A 25995-nucleotide genomic window follows, 5' to 3' on the forward strand; every position below is an offset into this window, starting at 1 on the left:
AGTTGTCGTTTTATTGTTCTCTCTCTCTCTATTTTTCTGCTCTTTTTTACTGTATTCTATTCTGCAATGTTTTATTGTTATGTTTTATCATGTTTGCTTTTCAGGTATGTAATTTTTTTATAGTTTACTGTGTTTTAAACATTTTTTTGTTTTCAGGTACGCCATTCAGCTGCAGCGCGGATTTATTTATCTTGACAGCAAGAGCGTTTGCTCCCACGATACATAAAGCCGTGACTCCAGCGCTGTCGGAGGTGATTTCACCACCACAGTTACATACTTCAGCATATATGCCGAAGCGTGGGGGCAGAAGTGGGTGGAGGAGCGATTTGCTCCTGCCTTTTGCGGGAGGATGCCCCCATGCTTCGGCATATATATATTTTAGGTAGGCACAGGTTGCGTTAAATGTTTTATTTTTTACTATGGTTTTTTTTTGTATTTGCTTTGCAGGTATGGTAAGTATTACTGTTATACTGTAATGTTACTTTGTTTTTTGTTAACCATCATTTGCTTAGCAGGTACGCCATTCAGTTGCAGCGCGGATTTATTTATCTTGACAGCAACAGCGTTTGCTCCCACGATACATAAAGCCGTGACTCCAGCGCTGTCGGAGGTGATTTCACCACCACAGTTACATACTTCAGCATATATGCCGAAGCGTGGGGGCAGTGGGTGGAGGAGCAATTTGCTCCTGCCTTTTGCGGGAGGATGCCCCCATGCTTCGGCATATATAAATGGTGCATGTATGCCCATCATTAGAAGTGGGTGGATGAAGGGAGGTATTCTAATGGTGGGCATACCCACCGATCAATATCTTTTTTTCGTTCAGCCCACAGGCTGCATGAAAAAAAAGTTTACAATATATGCCCAACAAGGACCAGCAACGTACTGGTATGTTGCTGGACTTTGAGTGGTTATACCAGAATGATGCCTGCAGGTTTAGGTATCATCTTGGTATCATTCTTTTCAGCCAGCGGTCGGCTTTCATGTAAAAGCAATCCTAGCGGCTAATTAGCCTCTAGACTGCTTTTACAAGCAGTGGGAGGAAATGCCCCCCCCCCCACCGTCTTCCATGTTTTTCTCTGGCTCTCCTGTCCCAACAGGGAACCTGAGAATGCAGCCAGTGATTCGGCCAGCTGACCATAGAGCTGATCAGAGACCAGAATGGCTCCAAACATCTCTATGGCCTAAGAATCCAGAAGCTACGAGCATTTCATGACTTAGATTTCGCCGGATGTAAACAGCGTCATTGGGAAATTGGGAAAGCATTTTATCACACCGATCTTGGTGTGGTCAGATGCTTTGAGGGCAGAGGAGAGATCTAGGGTCTAATAGACCCCAATTTTTTCAAAAAAGAGTACCTGTCACTACCTATTGCTATCATAGGGGATATTTACATTCCCTGAGATAACAATAAAAATGATTTAAAAAAAATAAAAATGAAAGGAACAGTTTAAAAATAAGATAAAAAATCAAAAAATTAATTAAAAAAAAAAAAAAAAAAAAAAAAAAAAAGCACCCCTGTCCCCCCCTGCTCTCGCGCAAAGGCGAACGCAAGCGTTGGTCTGGCGTCAAATGTAAACAGCAATTGCACCATGCATGTGAGGTATCACCGCGAAGGTCAGATCGAGGGCAGTAATTTTAGCAGTAGACCTCCTCTGTAAATCTAAAGTGGTAACCTGTAAAGGCTTTTAAAGGCTTTTAAAAACGTATTTAGTTTGTCGCCACTGCACGTTTGTGCGCAATTTTAAAACATGTCATGTTTGGTATCCATGTACTCGGCCTAAGATCATCTTTTTTATTTCATCAAACATTTGGGCAATATAGTGTGTTTTAGAGCATTAAAATTTTAAAAAGTGTGTTTTTTCCCCAAAAAATGCGTTTGAAAAATCGCTGCGCAAATACTGTGTGAAAAAAAAAAATGAAACACCCACCATTTTAATCTGTAGGGCATTTGCTTTAAAAAAATATATAATGTTTGGGGGTTCAAAGTAATTTTCTTGCAAAAAAAAATAATTTTTTCATGTAAACAAAAAGTGTCAGAAAGGGCTTTGTCTTCCAGTGGTTAGAAGAGTGGGTGATGTGTGACATAAGCTTCTAAATGTTGTGCATAAAATGCCAGGACAGTTCAAAACCCCCCCAAATGACCCCATTTTGGAAAGTAGACACCCCAAGCTATTTGCTGAGAGGCATGTCGAGTCCATGGAATATTTTATATTGTGACACAAGTTGCGGGAAAAAGACAAATTATTTTTTTTTTTTTTTTTTTTTTTTGCACAAAGTTGTCACTAAATGATATATTGCTCAAACATGCCATGGGAATATGTGAAATTACACCAAAAAATACATTCTGTTGCCTCTCTTGAGTACGGGGATACCACATGTGTGAGACTTTTTGGGAGCCTAACCGCATAGGGGACCCCGAAAACCAAGCACCGCCTTCAGGCTTTCTAAGGGCGTAAATTTTTGATTTCACTCTTCACTGCCTATCACAGTTTCGGAGGCCATGTAATGCCCAGATGGCACAACCCCCCCCCCAAATGACCCCATTTTGGAAAATAGACACCCAAAGCTATTTGCTGAGAGGTATAGTGAGTATTTTGCAGACCTCACTTTTTGTCACAAACTTTTGAAAATTGAAAAAAGAAAAAAAAAATACGTTTTTCTTGTCTTTCTTCATTTTCAAAAACAAATGAGAGCTGCAAAATACTCACCATGCCTCTCAGCAAATAGCTTGGGGTGTCTACTTTCCAAAATGGGGTCATTTTGGGGCGGTTTTGTGCTATCTTGGCATTTTATGGCCTTCAAAACTGTGATGGGTAGTAAGGAGTGAAATCAAAAATTAACGCTCTTAGAAATCCTGAAGGCGGTGATTGGATTTCGGGGCCCTGTATGAAGCTAGGCTCCCAAAAAGTGCCACTCATGTGGTATCCCCGTACTCAGGAGAAGCAGCAGAATGTATTTTGGGGTGTAATTCCACATATGCCCATGGCATGTTTGAGCAATATATCATTTAGTGACAACTTTGTGCAAAAAAAAAAAAAAAATTGTCACTTTCCCGCAACTTGTGTCAAAATATAAAATATTCCATGTACTCATCATGCCTCTCAGCAAATAGCTTGGGGTGTCTTCTTTCCAAAATGGGGTCATTTGGGGGGGTTTTGTGCCATCTGGGCATTTTATGGCCTTCAAAAATGTGATAGGTAGTGAGGAGTGAAATCACAACTTTACGCCCTTAGAAATCCTGAAGGCGGTGCTGGGTTTTCGGGGCCCCGTACGCGGCTAGGCTCCCAAAAAGTCCCACACATGTGGTATCCCCATACTCAGGAGAATCAGCAGAATGTATTTTGGGGTGCAATTCCACATAAGCCCATGGCCTGTGTGAGCAATATATCATTTAGTTTAAAAAAAGAAATTGCGCTAGGTGTATAAAAATTGTGATTAAGTAAAAAAGGTGAAAAAGTCCTGCTGCTATGCACTATAACCCCGATATAAGGGTACCAAAAGACTAGATATAATATAAAGAGTGCAGCGCTGGACATATAACGTAGATGGAAAAAATATTATTAAACCATGTACTAAAATTTGATCAACAAAATATACAAATAATGACCTATGAAGGTAGTGAATTACTTATGACCATAAACATATAAATAGAAAATAGTGAATTACTTATGACTGTAAACGTATGAAAGAGCATAAAAGTCCAAAGCAATAATTAATCGTGCAATGTGAATAAGCATATGAAATTACAAAAAACCTTGAGAATAAAACTTTTAAAGTGCAAAAAAGTCCAAATCAATAAATTTCCGTGCAATGTGTATTTCAGGGGTGCATCCTCGATGATCGGTGTTGCCCACCACCAGATAGGTGAATGAATAAAAGGCTTACCAGAAAGCCTGTGACCGCCCTTATTCAGGGGGGTCAAAACAGGCTTAGTAGATATGGGAGGACCACCACATGGATACTCCGTTTGATAGATGGATCAATGGACCAGGGCTCCTTGCTAGGTAATTCTCCAGCCAACGACCAATGTGAATACTCTCCCAGCTCCCGTCCTCTCCTAGGGCAGACTTGAAGCTTCCACAGATTCAATATAGGGAGATGTGATATGTAGTTGCCAGAAAGAGATAAAGAAAAAGAGCTCCGCTGGTGCAGATAACTTTGGGTTTCTTTTATTGGCAAAAATTTCGATATCAGGCATTAAAAAGCAAAAAAACGAGCAAGATAAGAAAACGACACTACCGCCGTTTGTTTAAAAATCGCGCATGCGCGATGCGTGCAATGTTGTGACCCTACGGCCGTTTCGTCACAACTGACGTCATCAGGGAAATTCGTCCAGTTCTTGCTAAACCCCTGATGACGTCAGTTGTGACGAAACGGCCGTAGGGTCACAACATTGCACGCATCGCGCATGCGCGATTTTTAAACAAACGGCGGTAGTGTCGTTTTCTTATCTTGCTCGTTTTTTTGCTTTTTAATGCCTGATATCGGAATTTTTTGCCAATAAAAGAAACCCAAAGTTATCTGCACCAGCGGAGCTCTTTTTCTTTATCTCTTTCTGGCAACTACATATCACATCTCCCTATATTGAATCTGTGGAAGCTTCAAGTCTGCCCTAGGAGAGGACGGGAGCTGGGAGAGTATTCACATTGGTCGTTGGCTGGAGAATTACCTAGCAAGGAGCCCTGGTCCATTGATCCATCTATCAAACGGAGTATCCATGTGGTGGTCCTCCCATATCTACTAAGCCTGTTTTGACCCCCCTGAATAAGGGCGGTCACAGGCTTTCTGGTAAGCCTTTTATTCATTCACCTATCTGGTGGTGGGCAACACCGATCATCGAGGATGCACCCCTGAAATACACATTGCACGGAAATTTATTGATTTGGACTTTTTTGCACTTTAAAAGTTTTATTCTCAAGGTTTTTTGTAATTTCATATGCTTATTCACATTGCACGATTAATTATTGCTTTGGACTTTTATGCTCTTTCATACGTTTACAGTCATAAGTAATTCACTATTTTCTATTTATATGTTTATGGTCATAAGTAATTCACTACCTTCATAGGTCATTATTTGTATATTTTGTTGATCAAATTTTAGTACATGGTTTAATAATATTTTTTCCATCTACGTTATATGTCCAGCGCTGCACTCTTTATATTATATCTAATATATCATTTAGTGACAACTTTGTGCAAAAAAAATTGTCACTTTCCCGCAACTTGTGTCAAAAAATAAAATATTCCATGGACTCAACATGCCTCTCAGCAAATAGCTTGGGGTGTCTACTTTCCAAAATGGGGTCATTTGGGGGGGGTTTGTGCCATCTTGGCATTTTATGGCCTTAAAAACTGTGATAGGTAGTGAGGAGTAAAATCAAAAATTTATGCCCTTAGAAATCCTGAAGGCGGTGCTTGGTTTTTGGGGCCCCGTACGCGGCTAGGCTCCCAAAAAGTCCCACACATGTGGTATCCCCGTACTCAGGAGAAGCAGCAGAATGTATTTTGGGGTGTAATTCCACATATGCCCATGGCATGTTTGAGCAATATATCATTTAGTGACAACTTTGTGCAAAAAAAAAAAAAAAAAAAAATTGTCACTTTCCCGCAACTTGTGTCCAAATATAAAATATTCCATGGACTCAACATGCCTCTCAGCAAATAGCTTGGGGTGTCTACTTTCCAAAATGGGGTCATTTGGGGGGGGTTTGTGCCATCCTGGCATTTTATGGCCTTCAAAACTGTGATAGGTAGTGGGGAGTAAAATCAAAAATGTATGCCCTTTGAAATCCTGAAGGCGGTGCTTGGTTTTCGGGGCCCGTACGCGGCTAGGCTCCCAAAAAGTCCCACACATGTGGTATCCCCGTACTCAGGAGAAGCAGCTGAATGTATTTTGGGGTGCAATTCCACATATGCCCATGGCCTGTGTGAGCAATATATAATTTAGTGACAACTTTTTGTAATTTTTTTTTTTGTCATTTTTCAATCACTTGGGACAAAAAAAAAAAATATTCAATGGGTTCAACATGCCTCTCAGCAATTTCCTTGGGGTGTCTACTTTCCAAAATGGGGTCATTTGGGGGGGTTTTGTACTGCCCTGCCATTTTAGCACCTCATGAAATGACATAGACAGTCATAAACTAAAAGCTGTGTAAATTCCAGAAAATGTACCCTAGTTTGTAGGCGCTATAACTTTTGCGCAAACCAATAAATATACGCTTATTGACATTTTTTTTACCAAAGACATGTGGCCGAATACATTTTGGCCTAAATGTATGACTAAAATTGATTTTAATGGATTTTTTTTATAACAAAAAGTAGAAAATATCATTTTTTTTCAAAATTTTCGGTCTTTTTCTGTTTATAGCGCAAAAAATAAAAGCGGCAGAGGTGATCAAATACCATCAAAATAAAGCTCTATTTGTGGGAAGAAAAGGACGCAAATTTCGTTTGGGTACAGCATTGCATGACCGCGCAATTAGCAGTTAAAGCGACGCAGTGCCAAATTGTAAAAAGTGCTCTGGTCAGGAAGGGGGTAAATCCTTCCGGGGCTGAAGTGGTTAAACACTACTCTCTGAATTCTGTCTTTTAGTCAGTTTTCTATCCATTTACAAACTGATATTTCCAAGCCTGTAGACTTTACCTTACACATGAGCCACGTGTGGGGAACTGTGTCGAACGCTTTTGCAAAATCCAAGTATACCACGTCCACAGCCACCCCTCTGTCCAAGGTTTTACTTACCTCTTTATAAAAAGAAATCAGGTTTGTCTGACAACTTCTGTCTTTCATGAATCCATGCTGTCTGTTGCTTAAAATGTTTTTTTCCAGCAAGAACTCGTCTATGTGGTCTTTTATTAAACGCTCCAGTATCTTCCCGACTATAGAAGCTAAATTAACAGGTCTATAGTTGCTTGGTAAAGACTTTGATCCATTTTTAAATATAGGCACCACGTTCGCCCTGCGCCAATTCAGTGGTACTATTCCCGTCAATAATGAGTCCCTAAAAATTAGATACAATGGCTTTGAAATTACAGAGCTCAATTCTTTCAGGATCCATAGGTGGATGCCATCAGGTCCAGGCGCTTTATCCACCTTTATTCTGTCTAAATAATTCTGGACCATATCACTTTTGAGCCATTGTGGATCATTCGGGGCTGTGTCACTACCCACCCCATTATGGACATGAGCTCCCCCATGCTCTTTTGTATACACAGAGCTGAAGAAAGTATTTAATAAATTTGCCTTCTCTTTGTCCCCAGTCTCCCACTCTAGATTACAGTATTTTGTAAAGGACCTACATGCTCAGACCTGGCCTTTTTACTATTAATATATTTGAAGAATTTTTTGGGGTTTGTCCTACTATCTTTTGCAATCTGTCGTTCGTTTTGAATTTTTGCATCCTTGATTTCCTTTTTACATATTCTGTTAAATTCTTTGTAACATTTAAACGACACTAGTGTTCCTTCATTTTTATATTTTTTAAAAGCTCTTTCTCAGCATTAAAAAAAAGCTCTAACTTTCTTATTGTTTATAGCTTCTTTAACTTTGGCCGTGAGCCACATAGGTTTTTTTTTTAGCCTTTTAAACTCATTGCCCATGGGAATATACTTTGCAGTGAGGTCCCAAACAGTCTTTTTGAAGAATTCCCATTTCTGTTCTGTGTTTATCAATGCGAATATTCCCTCCCAGTCTAAGTCCTCATCCTTGGAAAATTTGCTCTCTTGAAGTTAAGTGTTTTTATCTTTCCCGTATGTATTTCTTGTTTACAGCTAACATCAAATGAAATCATGTTATGATCACTGGTACCCAGGTGTTCCTTTATCTGCACATTAGTAATAAGCTCTGCATGGTTTGAGATTACCAGGTCCAACAGAGCTTCAGTCCTATGAATGAACTGAACCATAAAATTGTCCTGTAATAGGTTTATACATTTTTGCCCTTTAACTGTCCCAGCAGTGCCATTACTCCAGTCAATTTCTGGGTAGTTAAAGTCCCCCATTATTATCACTGTCCCAGACCTTGCAGCCCTTTCCATCTGTGCAAGGAGCTGAGTCTCCACCTCCCCGTTAACATTGGGTGGTCTATAACAAACTCCAATGATTAACTTTAAAACTACGCCCATCTATATGCAGTTCCACCCATAATGCTTCAGACTCATCACACTCTCCATCAACCAGGTCCTCTTTCACACTTGCTTTGAGATCACTTCTCACATAGAGACAGACCCCACCACCTTTCCTTTTTACCCTGTCTCTCCGAAAGAGTGCATAGCCAGGAATATTAATAGCCCAGTCATGTGAGGATTGAAGCCAAGGTTCAGCAATACCGATTATATCATAGCTCTCCTCATGCACCAGAGCTTCCAATTTTGCTTGGCAGACTTCCGGCTTTGGTGTACAAACACTTTAATGCATTATTACATTTTGCTCTGGTGTTTTTCATATCATTTTTAGTAGCACAAATGGCACTATAGTTTCCAATGGCTGTTTGCAACATGGGAAATTTCTTGTCACCTGCCATAACCCTCCCCCCATCAATCCCCATTCCATCCTCCATTAATGTCTGACCCCTAACTGACCTGTCTACCTGATGTAATTCTAGTTCACCCTCCCCCCTCAATCCTAGTTTAAATACTCCTCCAGCCTTCCCACAAACCTCTCCCCCAGCACAGCAGACCCCCTTCCATTCAAGTGCAAACCATCTTTAGCATATAGGTTGCACCCCAATGAAAAATACAATCTCAGTGGGAAGGTTTATATGCACTTCTCCCGCTCCTATTGGCTGTTAGTGCCTATCCACACCAGCAGTTGTGCTGACTGCATGGCCGCTACTATTTGCAGAGAGGACAGTCCGCTGAGACGCCGATCCTGATGCATCGCAGTGTACTTTTTTTGTTCGATATTTTTTTATTTAAGAAAATAGAGTACACAATTTAACAAAGGCTCATTGGTATAAATACACATTCAACAGTTGCCCATCATCGGTGTCACCTATCAGTGCCGCCTACCAGTGCCCATCAGAGCCGTCTATCAATGCTGATGGGGGAATGCCTCCAACAGTGCTATTGTGTTCTGCTGTGATCAGTCAAAAGAAAAAACATTATAGGCTGGTTGTACTGAACTTGATCAATGGATCAAGTTCAGTACAATCAGCCTGGCTATAAATGGATCGAAATTCGTCCAGTTCTTGCTAAACTGGCCAAATTTATGATCCATCTATGGCTGGCTTAAGGCTTTGGCACGACATCCCAGGATGGAGGTACTCAGTAACAGGGACACCATAACATAACAGCTATGAACTGGAGTATATGATATCAGGCTCATCCATAATATATGAAGTTACACTATATTACCAAAAGTGTTGGGACGCCTGCCTTTACACGAACATGAAATTTAATGGCATCTCACGCTTAGTCTCCGCTCTAATTCATCCCAAAGGTGTTTTATCGGGTTGAGGTCAGTCAAGTTTCTCCACCCCAAACTTGCTCATCTATACTATATTTCCAAAAGTATTGGGCCACCCCTCCAAATTATTTGGTGGATTATGGTGTGGGGTTGTTTTTCAGGGGTTGAGCTTGGCCCCTTAGTCCAAAATGTCTTGGTATGCTGACGCCTTAAGAGTTCCCTTCACTTGAACTATTTAATGCTCCCAACTTTATGGGAACAGTTTGGGGATGGCCCCTTCCTGTTCCAAAATGACTGCGCACCAGTGCACAAACGCAAGGTCCATAAAGACATGGATGAGCGAGTTTGGGGTGGAGGAACTTGACTGGTCTGCACAAAGTGCCGACCTAAACCCAATAGAACACCTTTGGGATGAATTAGACCGGAGACTTCGGGCCAGGCCTTCTCATCCAAGATCAGTGCCTGACTTTAGAAAAGCGCCTTTTGGAAGAATGGTCAATCATTCCTATGAACACACTCCTAAACCTTGTGGACAGCCTTCCCAGAAGAGTTGAAGCTGGTATAGAGGCAAAGGGTGGGCCAACTCAATATTGAAGCCTACGGACTAAGACTGGGATGCCATTAAAGTTCATGTGCGATATCTAGGTTGATAGTAGAAAATGTTGTGGAGACCATGCTTTTTCTGAATGAAATATGTGGTATATGTTAATGGTACTTGACTCCATTGTACTTTTTATATGTGTAAGTTCTATGCATGCTCTAAAACATACATTGTTTTGTATAATTGTACTTGTTTTTCTTTAATAAAAACTTTTTGGGAGATAAAAAAAAAAAAAAAAAAAAAAAAAAGTTTAAGTGCGTGTAAAGGTAGGTGTCCCATTATTTTTGATAATATAGTGTATGTCCCTGGGTCTGAGCATCCTTGAAAGCAAGCTCTTGTGAGCTCCTGAAGTGTACCCACACTGTTATATTTTATTAACTGTAATAAAATGGCACAGGTAACATATCATGAAGTTCTATTCACCACAGTGGCGTTGGGATAGTAGTTTGCATTGCAACCCGCTGTGCTAAAAGAAGTACAGCATGCTGTACTTTTTTTCAGCGCACACCACAATGCAGTGATATGTACTAATAAAATAGAAAACAAGGCATATTGTCTTTGCGTTGGGACTGTGCACAAATAGTGTGAACGGGCTCTAACTCTCTTATATTCTCCACCTCTGGCCTCTCAGTGCACCTAAAGCTAGCCTAATTTTAAACCAGCTAATAATATCAAACTACCTGCCTTTCGCAGTTACAGAAACAGAAGAATTAAAAACTGCAAAATGCAACAGATCTAAAACTATTCACTACTCACTTTGTAATCCTTTCACGACCAGGGGTCACTAAAACCTGCCCACACCAAAGTTAGCAGGAGCAGTATGTGCCAATTATTTCACAATAACACTAACTTGCCTACCTCTATATTTTTACTACATTTTTTTTTTAAGGACATATAAAGTGTTTAATAAATGTCCCACTTATGTTTTTTATTATTCCATGGGATAGGTAGCATTAAAAAAGCCAGAATTTTTTTTTTTTTTTTTTTGCACTAGCTCCTGAAACATAAAAGCGCATTGAAGGTAAAGGGCATATTAAGCTGCAGGATTACTAAGATTTTGTGCCACAGTATAGGATCACCTTAATTGCGGACACCTAATAAACTAATTTCTCTATACAATAAACCAACGCTATGCAGCTGGCATTGCATGTACATTGAAAAGAACAAAGAGACGATCCTTCTTACTTGAAAACATTGACAGCAACCACCACAGGGACACCAAACATGACGGCGTTCTGGATTTGCTTAGTTAGGTTACTGCATCCCTTCTCCAGCAGCTCCAAATTCTGCAGACAGAAATGTGACAATATTGTAGGTCACGAGCCTTCTCTGTGGATATTTCATAAAAACATAAAAATTCGGCTCTGTAGCAATTTTTACACAAAGCAAGCTTGTCAAAGAGGAATGACCATAAGCATGAAGAAAAGCAAGAAAAAACATTAACTGCTTCCTGGCCGCGCTATAGCCGAAAGACGGCTTACTTTGCCAGGACAGCGTACATGGGCATCCTCTCGTGATCGCGCCAATCACAGCAGCCCTTTACCACGTAATCAGCTGTCAGCAAATGGCAGCTGATCAAAGGATGCAAACACAAGCCAGTTATCAGCTTTTTTTCCCCTCGCACTAACAGCATGAGAAGAGAAGGAGAAAGCCGATAACCGGCTAATTATCAGTGCAGCCCCAACAGTGCCCACCAGTGCTGCCAATCAGTGCCCACCAGTGCTGCCCATCATCAGTGTCACCTATCAGTGCCGCCTATCATTGCCACCTCCCAGTGCCCTTCACTGCCGCCTATCAGAGCCCATCAGAGCCACCTACAGAGAGGGAAAAAGTATTTGATCCCCTGCTGATTTTGTATGTTTGCCAACTGATGAAGAAATGATCAGTCTATAATTTTAATGGTAGGTTTATCTTAACAGTGAGAGACAGAATAACAACAACAGAACAAAAGGCACAAAGCAGGAGTTTGCAACTAAATTTTTGACACTTGCGTATGTGTGGGAAAAAGATGCCAAGTTTTCCAGGTGCTAGAAATCTTTAACACATTTTGAAAACTATAATTATGATAATTGAAACCCTTTTTATCTAAAATGCAGATTATTCTTCACCCGCATTAAGAGAGGACAGCGAGGAAGAAATTACCAGCAAAACTTTTTTTTGCACAAACAATATTTAACTAGTTTGTGTAGATAGTGTAGAGCAATGGTCTCCAAACTGCGGCCTTTTGCTTGCCTTTATCTGGCAACTTTTCCTACCACTGATACAAAACGCTATTACTCTCACCAACAATGAGGCTCCATTCCTTCCACTGATACCAACAGTGGGGCATAATAACTACCATTAACATTACCGACAGGGCACTATTCTTCCCACTAACAGCAAAGATGGGGTACTATTCCTCCCACTGACATCAACAATAGGGTACCACTCCTTCCACTGACACCAATGATGGGGTACTGTTCCTCCTTCCCATACCAGTCATGGGGCACTATTCCTCCTACTTGGCCACAGGTGCTAGGTCATTTTTTTTTTACTTCCACTGGCCACCAAGCCTGAGGTATTATTTATTCCCACTGATGCTGTGGCATTTTATTTTCCAACTGGATAAAGTCTGGTCCCAAGATCTGAAGGACCGTAAACTGGCCCTTCATTTAGAAAGTCAGGAGACCCCTGGTGTAGGGGATCGTTTATCATTATATTCATCCAAGGTCAGTCTCCAATGAATGTGAAAGCATAATGAAAAGTCTTCTTATTTATGGATATAGGGAAAAAAGATTTTTTAATATATATTTTGCAAGTCTACAAAAGATTTGGCTATTCAGGGAGCAAAGAATGGAGCTTGAATCCCCAAGGTTATGGGCAGCCATGGTCATCAGAACTAGTGTCCCCATTGAAAGATTTCCCCTCTATAACTTTTCTGGGGACAACCCAAAATGTGTGATTTTCCTTTACTTTCAATAATGGTAAAAAGGACAAAAAGAGAAGGGGCACATACAGCAATAAAAACTATAGGTATATATAGGATAGGTGATCTAATGCCTCTGCAATATCCAAAAGTTCGATCCAAAAAAAAAAAGTTTTCACTTTAGTTATACTTGAAGTATTGCACACATTGGTGTGAATTGTTTTCAAGTAACCCAATTTATATTCATATAAAACTTGCTGATACATTTCTTCACCAATCCAAAATGTTTTTGAAGTTCATCAGTCAGAAATATTAAAGGCTGGGAAATTCTGTCCTACAAAGCAGTATGTGTACTGGAACAGAATCAAGCCAATGATGTAAGATGCGATACATAAACGAGTGATAAAAATCAGTTTTCAGCAGGGCTCCTATTTAATCCACTATGTATCCTTAGTATTATAACTATGATCATGGTCAGGTAATATTTTATCTGAATTTATCAGAATTTTTTCCCTTTTTCCTTCTCAGTGCGTTTTTGGAATAAATTTTTTATTTATTTCAGTTAATTTGCGACTTTCTCTCTGCTGTGCTGTTTTAACATACTGTAAGTGCCTGTCCTTTATAATAAATGGTTATTTAGTAGTCTTACACTATGTGGCACTCTGCTCCTTTTGAAAATGTATAAGGATGTCTTGTCTGGTGTGCTGATTTCTTGGAGTGGATTGGACCTGATAGCAGGCAATGGGCAGCTGAATACTGCCGAGCTCCCGGAGTGGCTCGTTTATAATGTGTTGTTTTGATTCCTTCTTTATACGAGATCAGTACATCTGGTAAGAGGCTCTTAAAGTGACATTAAAGGTTATTTATCTATTTTTTTTAAACATGTCACACTTGCCTGCTATTTACAATGGTTTGGCACACAGCGGCATTGATCCTCTTCTTCTCGAGTCACCCACTGGCGCTCCAGGCCCCTCCCTCTTGCCTAGTGCCCCCATATCAAGCAACTTGCTATGAGGGCACCCGAGCCACTGTGACAGTAATAGGCAGAGATGACAGCAATACTTATGACAGAATTAGGCGACGGGTACTCTTTATGGAGGGATCAGGGGTCTAAAAAAGGCCCAGGAACAGCGGCGGGGGGGTGGGGGCTGCCGGGGATAACGGCCGAGCGGCTGCCGAGCCAGATCGGCCATTATCACCAGATAGCCGACCGCCCGCCCGCGCCAAAAAATGGTACCGGGGTATAGCCTGCAGCTATTCTGCATATCTTGGTTGTAACGAGTGGTTATTTCAGTTACTGTTGCTTTTCTATCATCTCCAACCAATATGCCCATTCTCCTCTGACATCAACAGGGCATTTTCCTCCAAACAACTTCCGTCCACTGGATATTTTCTCTTTTTCTGACTTATCTCTGTAAATCCTAGTGATGGTTGTGTGTGAAAATTCCAGTAGATCAGCAGTTTTTGAAATACTCAGACCTGCCTGTCTGGTACCAACAACCATGCCATGTTGAAAGTCACTTAAATCCCCTTTCTTATGCTCGGTTTGAACTTCAGAAAGTCGTCCTCACCACGTCTAGATGCGTGTTCTTGTCATGCGATTGGCTGATTAGAGATTTTTTGTTATACCAAGCAATCAAACAGGTGTACCTAATAAAGTGTCCGGTGAGTGTATAATTATAATATATATATATATATATATATATACACATACACACACACATATACTCAGGGCTGGTGCAAGCATTTTTGGCACCTTAGGCCAGTGATTCTCAACCAGGGGTTCCTTCAGCATTGGCCAATTTCTGCCTCTCAGATAAGTTCCCACTGATCCCAAGATCCCATTGATCTTATTAGCTATCTGTAAGGAGGTAATTCTTCCCAATGACCACAAGTGTAAGGATCATTCTTCCCACTGACCATCAATCACACTAATGTATTATGAATTGTAGATTTCTAATTTTTAGCAGGGGTTCCCCAAGACCGGAGAACTATTTCAAGGGTTCCTCTGTGTTGAAAAGGTTGAGAAAGGCTGCCCTATGCAAACCTAATTTTGCCGCCCCCTTGGCTCCGTCCTTGACTCCACCTAGGGTTGCCACTTCATCCCTTTAAAACCGAAAACATATTAATTACACAGGTTCTGTGGCTGATTAAGGTGGTAATTAAACTCACATGGTGCAGTAAACTAGTCTTAGAACCTGTGTAATTTATATGTGTTTGGGTTTTAAGGGATGAGGTGGCAACCCTAACTCCACCCCATTTGCCCTGGCCATGTAACCTACCTGACCATTACACTGACCTACCCGACCCCTACACTGACCTACTCGACCCCTACACTGACCTACCAGACCCCTGCACTGACCTACCAGACCCCTGCACTGACCTATCCGACCACTGCACTGACCTACCTGACCACTGCACTGACCTACCCGACCACTGCACTGACCTACCCGACCACTGCACTGACCTACCTGACCCCTGCACTGACCAACCTGCCCCTTACACTGACCTACCTGACCCCTACAGTGACCTACCTGACCACTGCACTGACCAACCTGCCCCTTACACTGACCTACCTGACCCCTACACTGACCTACCTGACCACTGCACTGACCAACCTGCCCCTTACACTGACCTACCTGACTATTACACCGACCACTACACTGACCTACCTGATTACTAATACAATTTCAGTGTTCTTCACTCACCAGGGCTCTGCATGCATCCGATGACCCTGACAGTGCCAGGAACAAACCCTGCGTCAGTGCCTCCAGTTGTCACCAGCCCTGGAGCACCCACTACTATTCCGATCCGATTAGGCTATAGCACACGCTGTCGCTGTACAGGACAGGCCTGGAGGGAGAGCGGCCTCTACAAATTGCGGTGACACGGGGGGCAGTTTCACATGACTCAAAAGAGGAATGATGTATGGGCAGAGGCAGAGCTGGCTGTACTGGGACATCAATCACCAGAGACTCAGAGAGACAGACAGGTCACTATCATAGAGGCAGCGGCGGGCAGGGGACGCGTGCTTCCATTCCGTCGGGACACAGTCCCCCAGTAATGCACTGCGCCTGTGACACTACTTATTTACAGATGGAGCAGCTGCCACCTGAGTTAGTTACATGCTGCAGACAGAGCCATCCCCTGCATACAGTCAGCACCGCACTGACTTATAGCGCAGAGACCGCCGGGGACGGAGGGTAGGGAAACCAGGGGTCAGGCACCCTAGGCGGCTACCTAGTTTGCCTAGTGGTAGCACCGGCCCTGTATATATATATATATATATATATATATATATATATATATATATATATATATATATATATATTTATATTATACACACACAACCACACACAGTATCTCACAAAAGTGAGTACACCCCTCACATTTTTGTAAATATTGTATTATATCTTTTCATGTGACAACACTGAGGAAATGACACTTTGCTACAATGTAAAGTAGTGAGTGTACAGCTTGTATAACAGTGTAAATTTGCTGTCCCCTCAAAATAACTCAACACACAGCCATTAATGTCTAAACTGCTGGCAACAAAAGTGAGTACACCCCTAAGTGAAAATGTCCAAATTGGGCCCAATCAACCATTTTCCCTCCCCGGTGTCATGTGACTCATTAGTGTTACAAGGTCTCAGGTGTGAATGGGGAGCAGGTGTGTTAAATTTGGTGTTATCGCTCTCACTCTCTCATACTGGTCACTGGAAGTTCAACATGGCACCTAATGGCAAAGAACTCTGAGAATCTGAAAAAAAGAATTGTTGCTCTACATAAAGATGGCCTAGGAAACCTCGGCCCTCCAGCTGTGGTGAAACTACAAGTCCAATGAGACATTGCAAGACCCTGATAATCACAGGCATGACTCTTAGAGACAGAGGCATGATGAGATTTGTAGTTTCACCACAGCTTGAGTGCCAAGGTTGCATACCCCTGGCCTAGACTATAAGAAGATTGCCAAGACCCTGAAACTGAGCTGCAGCAGGGTGGCCAAGACCATACAGCAGTTTAGCAGGACAGGTTCCACTCAGAACAAGGAAAGGGATGGTTGGCACTCAGGATGACATCCAAAATAGTATTCTTTTATTAAATACATATACAAAGCTGTAAAACAGCCTACGCGTTTCGGACATTAGTCATGGCTGATAAAAAACAAAATAAGTAACACTTAAAGCGGAAGTAAACTCATCCATTTATCAGTTTTATTTCCGGGACGTGGCGGAAATGTAACACTCCCATTGGTTGTGCTCTCAAGCATGCGTAGTTTGTATTTTTTCCCAAATGGAACATCATAAAGATAGTGGGTGCTATATGAAGATGATATTGCCTAGATCAGCGTTTCTCAACCTTTTTAGCCCTGAGGAACCCTTGAAATCAATTTTCAGGTTCTTGGGGAACCCCTGCTAAAAAGAATGATGCCTACAGCTCTTAATACATTAGCGTGATTTATATATCAAAGAAAGTTTTTAATATACAGGAAGAATAAATAATGTAGGGTGCCTAGTATCCACTAGTATAACATTAGTGGTCAGTTTGGAAGTAATGGGAAATGATCCACTTGCATTGGTGATCAGAGAAGGTGGGAGATCAATCCACTATTGCTCAAAGCTCAAGGAACCCCTAGCAACCTCAGGAGGACCCTAGGGTTTCATGGAACCCTGGTTGAGAAACGCTGGCCTAGATACTAATAATAATAGCTACTACTACTACTACTAATAATAATAATAAAAAAAAAAGTTATTTTGTAAGCATATGAAAAAGCAATCCACAATAACACACATAATCAATATCATCTAAAAAACAAAACAAAAAAAAACAAAAACAATTATCATGATGTCAGTGGATGCTTCATAAAGATGACACCACCAGGACAAAAAATAAAACAAAACAAAAACCCCCCAAAAAAAGCAAAAAGAAAGCTAGGCATATGAAAAGCCACCCATAGTAGCATGCGTGGTTTATAAGCCTAACATGATGTGCAATGAAACACATCACAGAAAATGTAGACATAGGAGGAGCCAGGCATATAAAAAGCAACCCACAAAAACGTGTATGGTTTATATGATTATAAAATAATTATAAAACAGGACATAGTAACATTGGTGGGGGCTACATAAAGATGGTGCTGCCTGGACACTAAATTGATAAAAAAATCATTTAAGAAAAAGGATCTACATCCCATCTGTGGTTCAGTCCCTGTGGGGTGCGGGTCCGAATCCTGTGTATCCAGTAAACTTCACGTTCTAAAAGTCTGATGTCTGTGATGACCCCCCCAACTGCAGACAAAATCCTCTCTATACCACAAAAAAGGACATATCTCCCTTGTGTACATCTCTCTTTCTTTACAAAAGTGGAGCTCCCCTTCAAGAACCTTTAAAAAGCACTAGGTTTGTAACACTTAAACCTGGGTAACACATCAAGGTCTATTATGGAATGATTAATGCTTCATTCATCCGCATGAAGCTGATTTCAGCTCTTGTTTCAGTGAAAACATAACAGAACAGCTGGAAATCTTTTTAGCGCTGCACACAAACAAATGACTAAAACCTTTGCTGATTTATTTATAGAGCATGAATGAAGCATCGCAAAAAACATGTACTTATATTGCTCACCTCTTCAGTATACTCCTTTGGTAGAGGAACACCAGCGGTGACCTGAACGAAAAACACATTTAAACGTCAGTGTATTCATTTATCTGCCATCTGTTGCCTTCATGTAACAGCAATAAGTATTCTATCCATTTTGGAACCTAGAATTTAGCAGGCTTAAAAAAAAAAACAAAAAAAAACAAAAAAAAAACACACCTTTTGTATAAAATCTAAGGTGGGCTGAAGACTAGGACATTAAAGGGCATTCCATTTTATACAGAAAGCCACCTTCTCTTTGGTACCCTTTGTTAACTATACACTGAATTGTTAAATACCTTGTGGTTGATGGAGAAACTGGAAAGTGCAAAATCTGGTGCAGCTCTGTATAGAAACCAATCAGCTTCCATGTTTAATTGAACAAGCTTAAAGTGGTTGTAAACCTCAGACATGAAATATGAACAAAGCATATCCCTCTATAGTGTGTACTTGTCTCAATTAGGAGCACTAAGTGTCTTTTCTATCTGCTGCTTCCTTCCTCTGCCATCTGCATGAATCACTTCTGACAAGTTTTCTTGACACCAATAAAAAAAAAAAAAGTGACAGGGGAGGGATCTCCAGATGATTGACACCCTCAGCTCTGTTCCTGTGTGAAGAGGTGTGCCTCCTCCCTCCAATCAGCTTTCAGAGCTCTCCTCACTGAGTTCTGCAGAGTGTAACTTCAGCTTTCTGCCCACTTTTTTCTCACAGCTCAGACAAGTTTATAAATTCTGGACTTTGAACAGATGTACAGAAGATAAGACTGCAGATAAACAGGTAGAGCTCATGTTTTTACTTATGAGGTTTTGATTCATCTCTGTTTATCACCTGAGGTCAGTCAATTCACTGGGTATATGTTTACAACCACTTTACATTAGGAGTTGATTGGCTACCATGCACAGCTACGCCAAATTTTGTGCTCTCCAGTTTTAGTAAATCAACCCCTGGCCATTTTTCAGTACCGGATTTCATCAGCAGGGGGCCAATGTAGGTGTAATCTAGAACTCTAGAATTTCTGGGTTATTACATGGACAAGTATAACATTAAAACCCAAAAGCTCAACGTGATGCAAAGAGATCTAAATGTCTGCCAACCACTGATTGTGCTTTAAACAACTATGGCTATTCCCATGCACATATGCAATCATCTCCTTTCATTTCAATAGAAAGTTCTTACTCTGGCTGGATAAGGGGAGTGCAGATCCTCCACTTGAAGATCCCCCCCCCCCCAAAAAAAAAAATTTAAAGTCAACAGCTACAAATACTATAGCTGCTGACTTTTAATATAATATGCACGCATGGTAAAGAATCTCAGTGTAAATAATCTATAAGGGTAATAAGGGTGGCACAGTGGTGTAGTGGGTAGCTCTCTCGCCTAGCAGTAAGAAAGGTCGCTGGTTCGAATCCCAACCACGACACTACCTGCTTGGAGTTTGCATGTTCTCCCTGTGCCTGCGTGGGTTTCCTCCGGGTACTCCGGTTTCCTCCCACACTCCAAAGACGTGCTGGTAGGTTAATTGGATCCTGTCTAAATTGTCCCTAGTATGTATGAATGTGAGTTAGGGACCTTAGATTGTAAGCTCCTTGAGGGTAGGGACTGATGTGAATGTACAATGTATATGTAAAGCGCTGTGTAAATTGACGGCGCTATATAAGTACCTGAAATAAATAAATAAATATAATGTCTAAATTCCTAAGAAACATCAAAAGGCCCTTTCACACGTCAGCATAACACTCACAGTTGGCCCTCCTCCATGCATTTTTAATGCTCGGACTGTAGCAACCAAAACCACCGCACAGGGGCAGAGGCCAGAATATCTACACTTGATATTGAAAAATTTTTCCATGCCAATGTCTGCTCCAAAGCCAGCTTCTGTCACTGCAAACACACAATTGCAGGCGATTATGAATATGAAATAAAAAAAAAAAACGATCTGCTACTATACTTGGGGAGGCAACCTACCGACAAATCCATCTGGACCAACCAGCTTTAGGGCTATTTTATCGGCCAGTATGGAGGAGTTTCCGTGAGCAATGTTAGCAAAAGGTCCAGCATGAACAAACACAGGATTTCCCTGAAAAAGAGAACATAACCATGAAAAGGGTTCATTCGAAGATGGAGCAAGCTATTTTCACAGAGCACTTGTAACAATGGAAGGACTTACCTCTAGTGTCTGCATCAAGTTTGGCTTTATGGCATCCTTCATCAGTACAGTCAGAGCACCACTCACACCCTGAGAAAAATGAAAAGGCAGTTTGCTCACCAGCCATATTATACGTTTTTTTAAAGCTTATCCAAAAACCGATGCTGGAAAGCTAATCTACCTGAACTTTCAGGGATTTTTTTGTGCGAGATCTGTTGGCTTGGGTTATCGGTTCTAAACACCTGCTGTAGCCATTAAAAGGGGTTCCCACTCTCCCTGTAGGTTTTTCTTTATATATAAAGAGTAATAAAGGGTCTAGATAGAACATAAAAAGATGAGTTGGAATACCCAAAACTTCAAGTGGACAGGAAACGAATTGGAACTGTGGCAGGGAGATATCACTGATGGAGTATTCAAGACATAGAACAAAGACGGGCTTACTTAAAGTGAATTAAAGTGGAGTTCCAGTCAGAAAACAATTTTAACATTATTCAGCTGCATTCAATACAAAGAACAACCTTTGGGAAAAAAAAAATTTTTTTTTACTCACCTTTTCAGGTCTGTTGCTAGGGGGTCCCTCGTAATCTGCCTCTTCCTCTCCAAGGCGCCTGACGTCATTTCCCTCGGCGCCCATGCTCGCTAGTGCTCCTGGGAGATGTCTGTCATAATTTCCCAGGAGTCACTGGGCAGCGCTGAGGGCTTCATTGCCATCACAACGGGGGCGGGCACTTCCGACGATGACGCCCATTGTGATGGCAACGTCAGAAGTGTACGGCGCATGCGCGAGAATGGCGGTGCATGCTGTTAATACCGCAGCACCGTAACCAAGGAAGTGTATGCTTGTGGGCTTCACCTGCCCACACCTAAGATGGGAATGCCCAAGCACAAATAATATAAGGTAATTTTTTTTCTAAAATAGTAATGAAAGTGGCGCTATTTACTAGAATAACGATTGTTAATTAAACATTATAAGATATAAAGAGAATGATTTAAAAAAAAAAAAAATCCTATGTGGTTGGAACTCCATTTTAAAGCCTGAAAACTGCCCCTATGTTGGCTTGGGAAAAAGACCTAGGCACTAACTTTAGTTATCTAGAATGGTAACAAGGTAGAGGAATTACTTTAAAGCATCAAGGTGTGTTAACCATTGGGACAACTTCCTAAAAATGCTTAACAGAAGCTATCTTGTTCCCCTCAAGCTATTAAAACATTTTCCCTGACTCTACTTCTAAATGTTGAAGATGCTGTGGAGACATAGGAACTTTATTTCATGTGTTTTGGAATTGTAGAAGCCTTTGCAGCTTTTGGAATGGAATATTTTCCCTGATCTCTAAGGTCACGAGCTTCTTCACTCCCCCAACACCAGAGATGGCTCTCCTACATCACAAGTTAGATAAAAATTCCTGAACAATTTCATTTTCTAATTGTCCAAATCCTCACTGCAGCCCATATGACTATAGCATCACTCTGGAAAACCAATACAGCCCCTAATGTTTTTCGGAAATTATCAAAAAAGTGCAAAAATCTGCCCAATATGAACAGTTACTAGCACATAGTATGGACTCACTACAAAAATGTAATAATAATTGGAAATATTGATCTTGTATATTCCAGATAAGGGACACATAATTTGAAGGCCCAATAGGATCTTGCCTCTTGGAATTCTTTTGTTTTGGTATATTATGGTGTCTATGTTATGTTACATTTGTTTCTGTACACCCATTTTTAGTTCCCCTTCTCTTTCTTTACCCCTTAAGTTTTATAAAAAAGTACAAATCCCCAACTGGGGAAAAGATTTATTCTATATAACTTTTCTGATTGCATATTGTATGGTTAAATATGCTAAAAGTCACTTGTTGATCTATAGTACCATTGCATATTTTGCATGATGACTTAATGACTGATCCAATGTACTTTGCAATATTGCTCAATAAAAACAAATTGAAAATGAATTCAAGCCTGACACTAGCTAATCTTAAAAACGTTCCTTACCCTTATTTCCTACCTATCATGCCCATCCTGTGTAGAAAACCTGTGTACTTACCTTTTTTCAGTCCGCTCTGGTCCAGTCATGTGATCCTGCAGCTCCAGCTCTCCTGTGTCAGTGAGTGTCTGCTGCAGGGCAGAGAAGGGAGTATGGACAAGGGCTGGGCATGGGAGTTTATGGGCGAGATTGAGGCTCCCAGAAATTCACTGCCATTGTTGAGTGCTCATCCAAAGAGTGAACCTTTAAACACAAGCTGATGGCTGCAGTAGCAGCCATCAGGTTGTGTAGGTTTTGTTTAGCCGGTGTTCCTTCAGAATTGGCGACCCGTCAGATTAGGTAACAGAAGTGACACTCCCTCAGCTGCGCATGCGTTCCAACACTACCAGGTTTGCTAATCTGACAGAATACCTGCAGTCATAAGAAGGCGACAGCGGACTTCTTACTACACCCCGCTACGTCTTGAATTTCACAGTCATTTTAACAATAAGGTGAGCGTATATAAATAAATATAGTGTGTTGACATCTGTGATCACCTAGCTGGATGTACTAAGATGTCCGCTGCCTTCTTCTGACTGCAGGTTTTCTGTCAGATGACAAACCTAGTAGGGGTGGAACGCATGCGCAGCTGACAGAACATCACTTCCGTTACCTAACCTGATGGGTCGCCGATTCTGAAGGAACACTGGCTTGAACGTGAAAAAGATGCAGCAGCTCTTTAGCTGCCAATCACTTTCACAGAGCCAGCAGTGCAGTGCCTACCCCCTCCTCTCATGGTTCCCGGGCTCTCCTGCTCTTACCGGAGCCCTGGAACACAACCGCCAGCTAGGGGAGGGAGATCGGTGTGAGACCGAGTCAAATCCATACCTCGATCTCACATGCAAACATGTAGTGTGATGTCACTTCCGGTTTCAGATACACCCTTTCCTGGCCTGTACAGTCAGGGAATACTTCTAACCAAGCCGATCTGTGCTTGGTTAGATGGCGTGAAGGGCAGGGGAGACATTGGGGGTTTATTAGACCCCTAATGTCTCCATAAAGAGTACCTGTCACCTGCCCAATGCTACCACAGAGGGGTTTATTAACCACTTGCGGACCGCCCACCGTCATTGTACGTCGGCTGTTTGAAGTGTAATACCGTTGTTATGGCAGCAGGTAGCTGCCATAACCCCAGTATCCTCTTCAACAGCAGGCAGTCTGCTTTCAGATAAAAGTGCTCTCCGCGAGATCACTTTTATCGAGGGCGGGAGAGGCCCTTCAACCCCACAAATCGCCCCCACTCGGCTCCATAACACTGGATGCCGGAAGCGACGTCAAACATCACTTCCGCCCAATGGTCTTAAAAGGGGAAATTTTTTGATGCCTGCTGCAGGCGTTACTCGGTACAACCCCTTCAAGCCAAAGGCCACATATTTGTGCTACGTCGGCGTGAAGGGGTTAACCAAGAAAAACAAAGTCAATCCCATTAACCCCTTCCCGACCAGTCACCGCAGTTGTACTGCGGCAGGTTGGCTCCCCTGGGCGAAACGACGTTACCTTACGTCGGTTTGCCCTTTGATGCACTATGCGCGTGACCCGCGATCACTCCACACAGAGACAGAACAGAGATCAATGTAAACAGACAGATCTGTATGAACAATGATCGCTCTCCTCACTCAGGCAGACCCATCCCCCCACAGTTAGAATCACTCCCTAGAAAACACAATTAACCCCTTGATCGCCCACTGTTAACCCCTTCCCTGCCACTGACATTTACACAGTAATCAGTGCATTTTTATAGCACTGATCGTTGTATAATTGCCAATGGTCCCAAAAATGTGCCAAAAGTGTCCGATCTGTCCGCCATAATGTCACAGTCCCGATAAAAATCTCTGATCGCCGCCATTACTAGTAAAAAAAGAAAACAATAATAATAATAAAAATGACATAAATCTATCCCCTATTTTGTAGCTGCTATAACTTTTGCACAAACCAATCAATATACGCTTACTGCGATTTTTATTACCAAAAATATATAGAATACATATCGGCCTAAACTGAGGAAAAAATTTGCTTTTTTTAAAAAAAAATTGGGGATATTTATTATAGCAAAAAGTACAAAATATTGTGTTTTATTAAAGATTATCGCTAGTTTTTTTGGTTATAGCGCAAAAAAAAAAAAAAAAAACGCACAGATGATCAAATACCACCAAAACAAAGCTCTATTTGTGGGAAAAAAAGGACGTTAATTTTGTTTGGGTACAACGTCGCACGACTGCGCAATTGTCAGTTAAAGCAACGCAGTGCCGTATCGTAAAAAATGGCCTGGTCATTGAGCAGCCAAATCTTCTGGGCCTGAAGTAGTTAATGAAACAGAAAAATAAGTTCTGTGTCTTACCAAGTCCTCTGTGGTAACTGGATTTCCTTGTTTGCTGCTGGCCACCACCATCTTGCCTAGTCGTTCCCTCATGTCACTTAAAGAACTTGTAAGGGCCAAAACAGCCATAATTTCACTGGCTACGGCGATGTCAAACTGGGCCTGCATATAAGAAGTGATCATAAAAACAGAAAAGTAAAGAAATACAGATATATTTTTTAAAGATCAAATATATTTGAAACATTTCATCACAGTTGCTTTCTTTTAAAGGGTGAAAGGGGGGGTATATTAAACCCTAGGTTTGTGTAATGCCAACCACAGCATCCTCATGGGCTGTGCTTTATGAATGGCAAGGAATACAAAGGGGGAGGAGACACAACACCAGCGCTTGTGTTTGAAGTACCTCTACTCCTGCCCCCATGCAACAGAGCCAGGTGCCTGAGTGGCCAAGCACCAACGTCATGTGGTAAGGGGAGTGATGCACTTGATACCCATTTTTCCTTTGCTCCCAATGGCTGGAGTAGCAAGGGAGGAAATTAAAGGTATGCACTACTCTTAGGCGCCTTTCACATGTGCGGACCGTTCAGATCCACCGGTCAGTTTTTTCAGGCGGATCTGAACGGTCGCTCCATACAGCTCTATCAGCATCGCATGTCAGCGGTGACATGTCCGCTGACATCCGATCCGCAAAATCCAGACGGATGAATGTCCTACTTTCCATCCATCTGGCAGATCGGAAATTATTATTTAGGATATGGATACATTTATTGTATAGTTAGAACAAAATAATGTCAGATTATCTACCGTACATAGGTCAGACAATATTAAGGTACATTACCGTCCGAGTAAAACCCTTTTCTGTTGGGGATTGACCAATTGTAATCTTTCTTAGGAATCGATCATTTGTGTCCATTACTGTAAAAAATAAATAAATTCTTTACATACACACAACATAACGCATC

The 25995-nt window shown here is 41.5% G+C and overlaps 1 protein-coding gene across 1 annotated transcript in view; it reads right to left on the minus strand.

Annotated features, from left to right (window-relative positions):
* Positions 1-25995, minus strand: part of MTHFD1 (methylenetetrahydrofolate dehydrogenase, cyclohydrolase and formyltetrahydrofolate synthetase 1) — a 146830-nt gene that overhangs the window by 18259 nt on the left and 102576 nt on the right. Inside the window, exons 17-23 of the mRNA XM_073609414.1 lie at positions 25872-25948; positions 25055-25195; positions 20715-20783; positions 20513-20624; positions 20289-20428; positions 18539-18580; positions 11195-11295 (exon numbers count right to left, since the gene is read on the minus strand). Coding sequence (XP_073465515.1) covers positions 11195-11295; positions 18539-18580; positions 20289-20428; positions 20513-20624; positions 20715-20783; positions 25055-25195; positions 25872-25948 — 682 coding nt within the window. The remainder of the gene's footprint in view (positions 1-11194; positions 11296-18538; positions 18581-20288; positions 20429-20512; positions 20625-20714; positions 20784-25054; positions 25196-25871; positions 25949-25995) is intronic.

This window comes from Aquarana catesbeiana, linkage group LG13, assembly GCF_042186555.1.
Source record: "Aquarana catesbeiana isolate 2022-GZ linkage group LG13, ASM4218655v1, whole genome shotgun sequence".
In the NCBI taxonomy this organism is placed as follows: domain Eukaryota; kingdom Metazoa; phylum Chordata; class Amphibia; order Anura; family Ranidae; genus Aquarana; species Aquarana catesbeiana.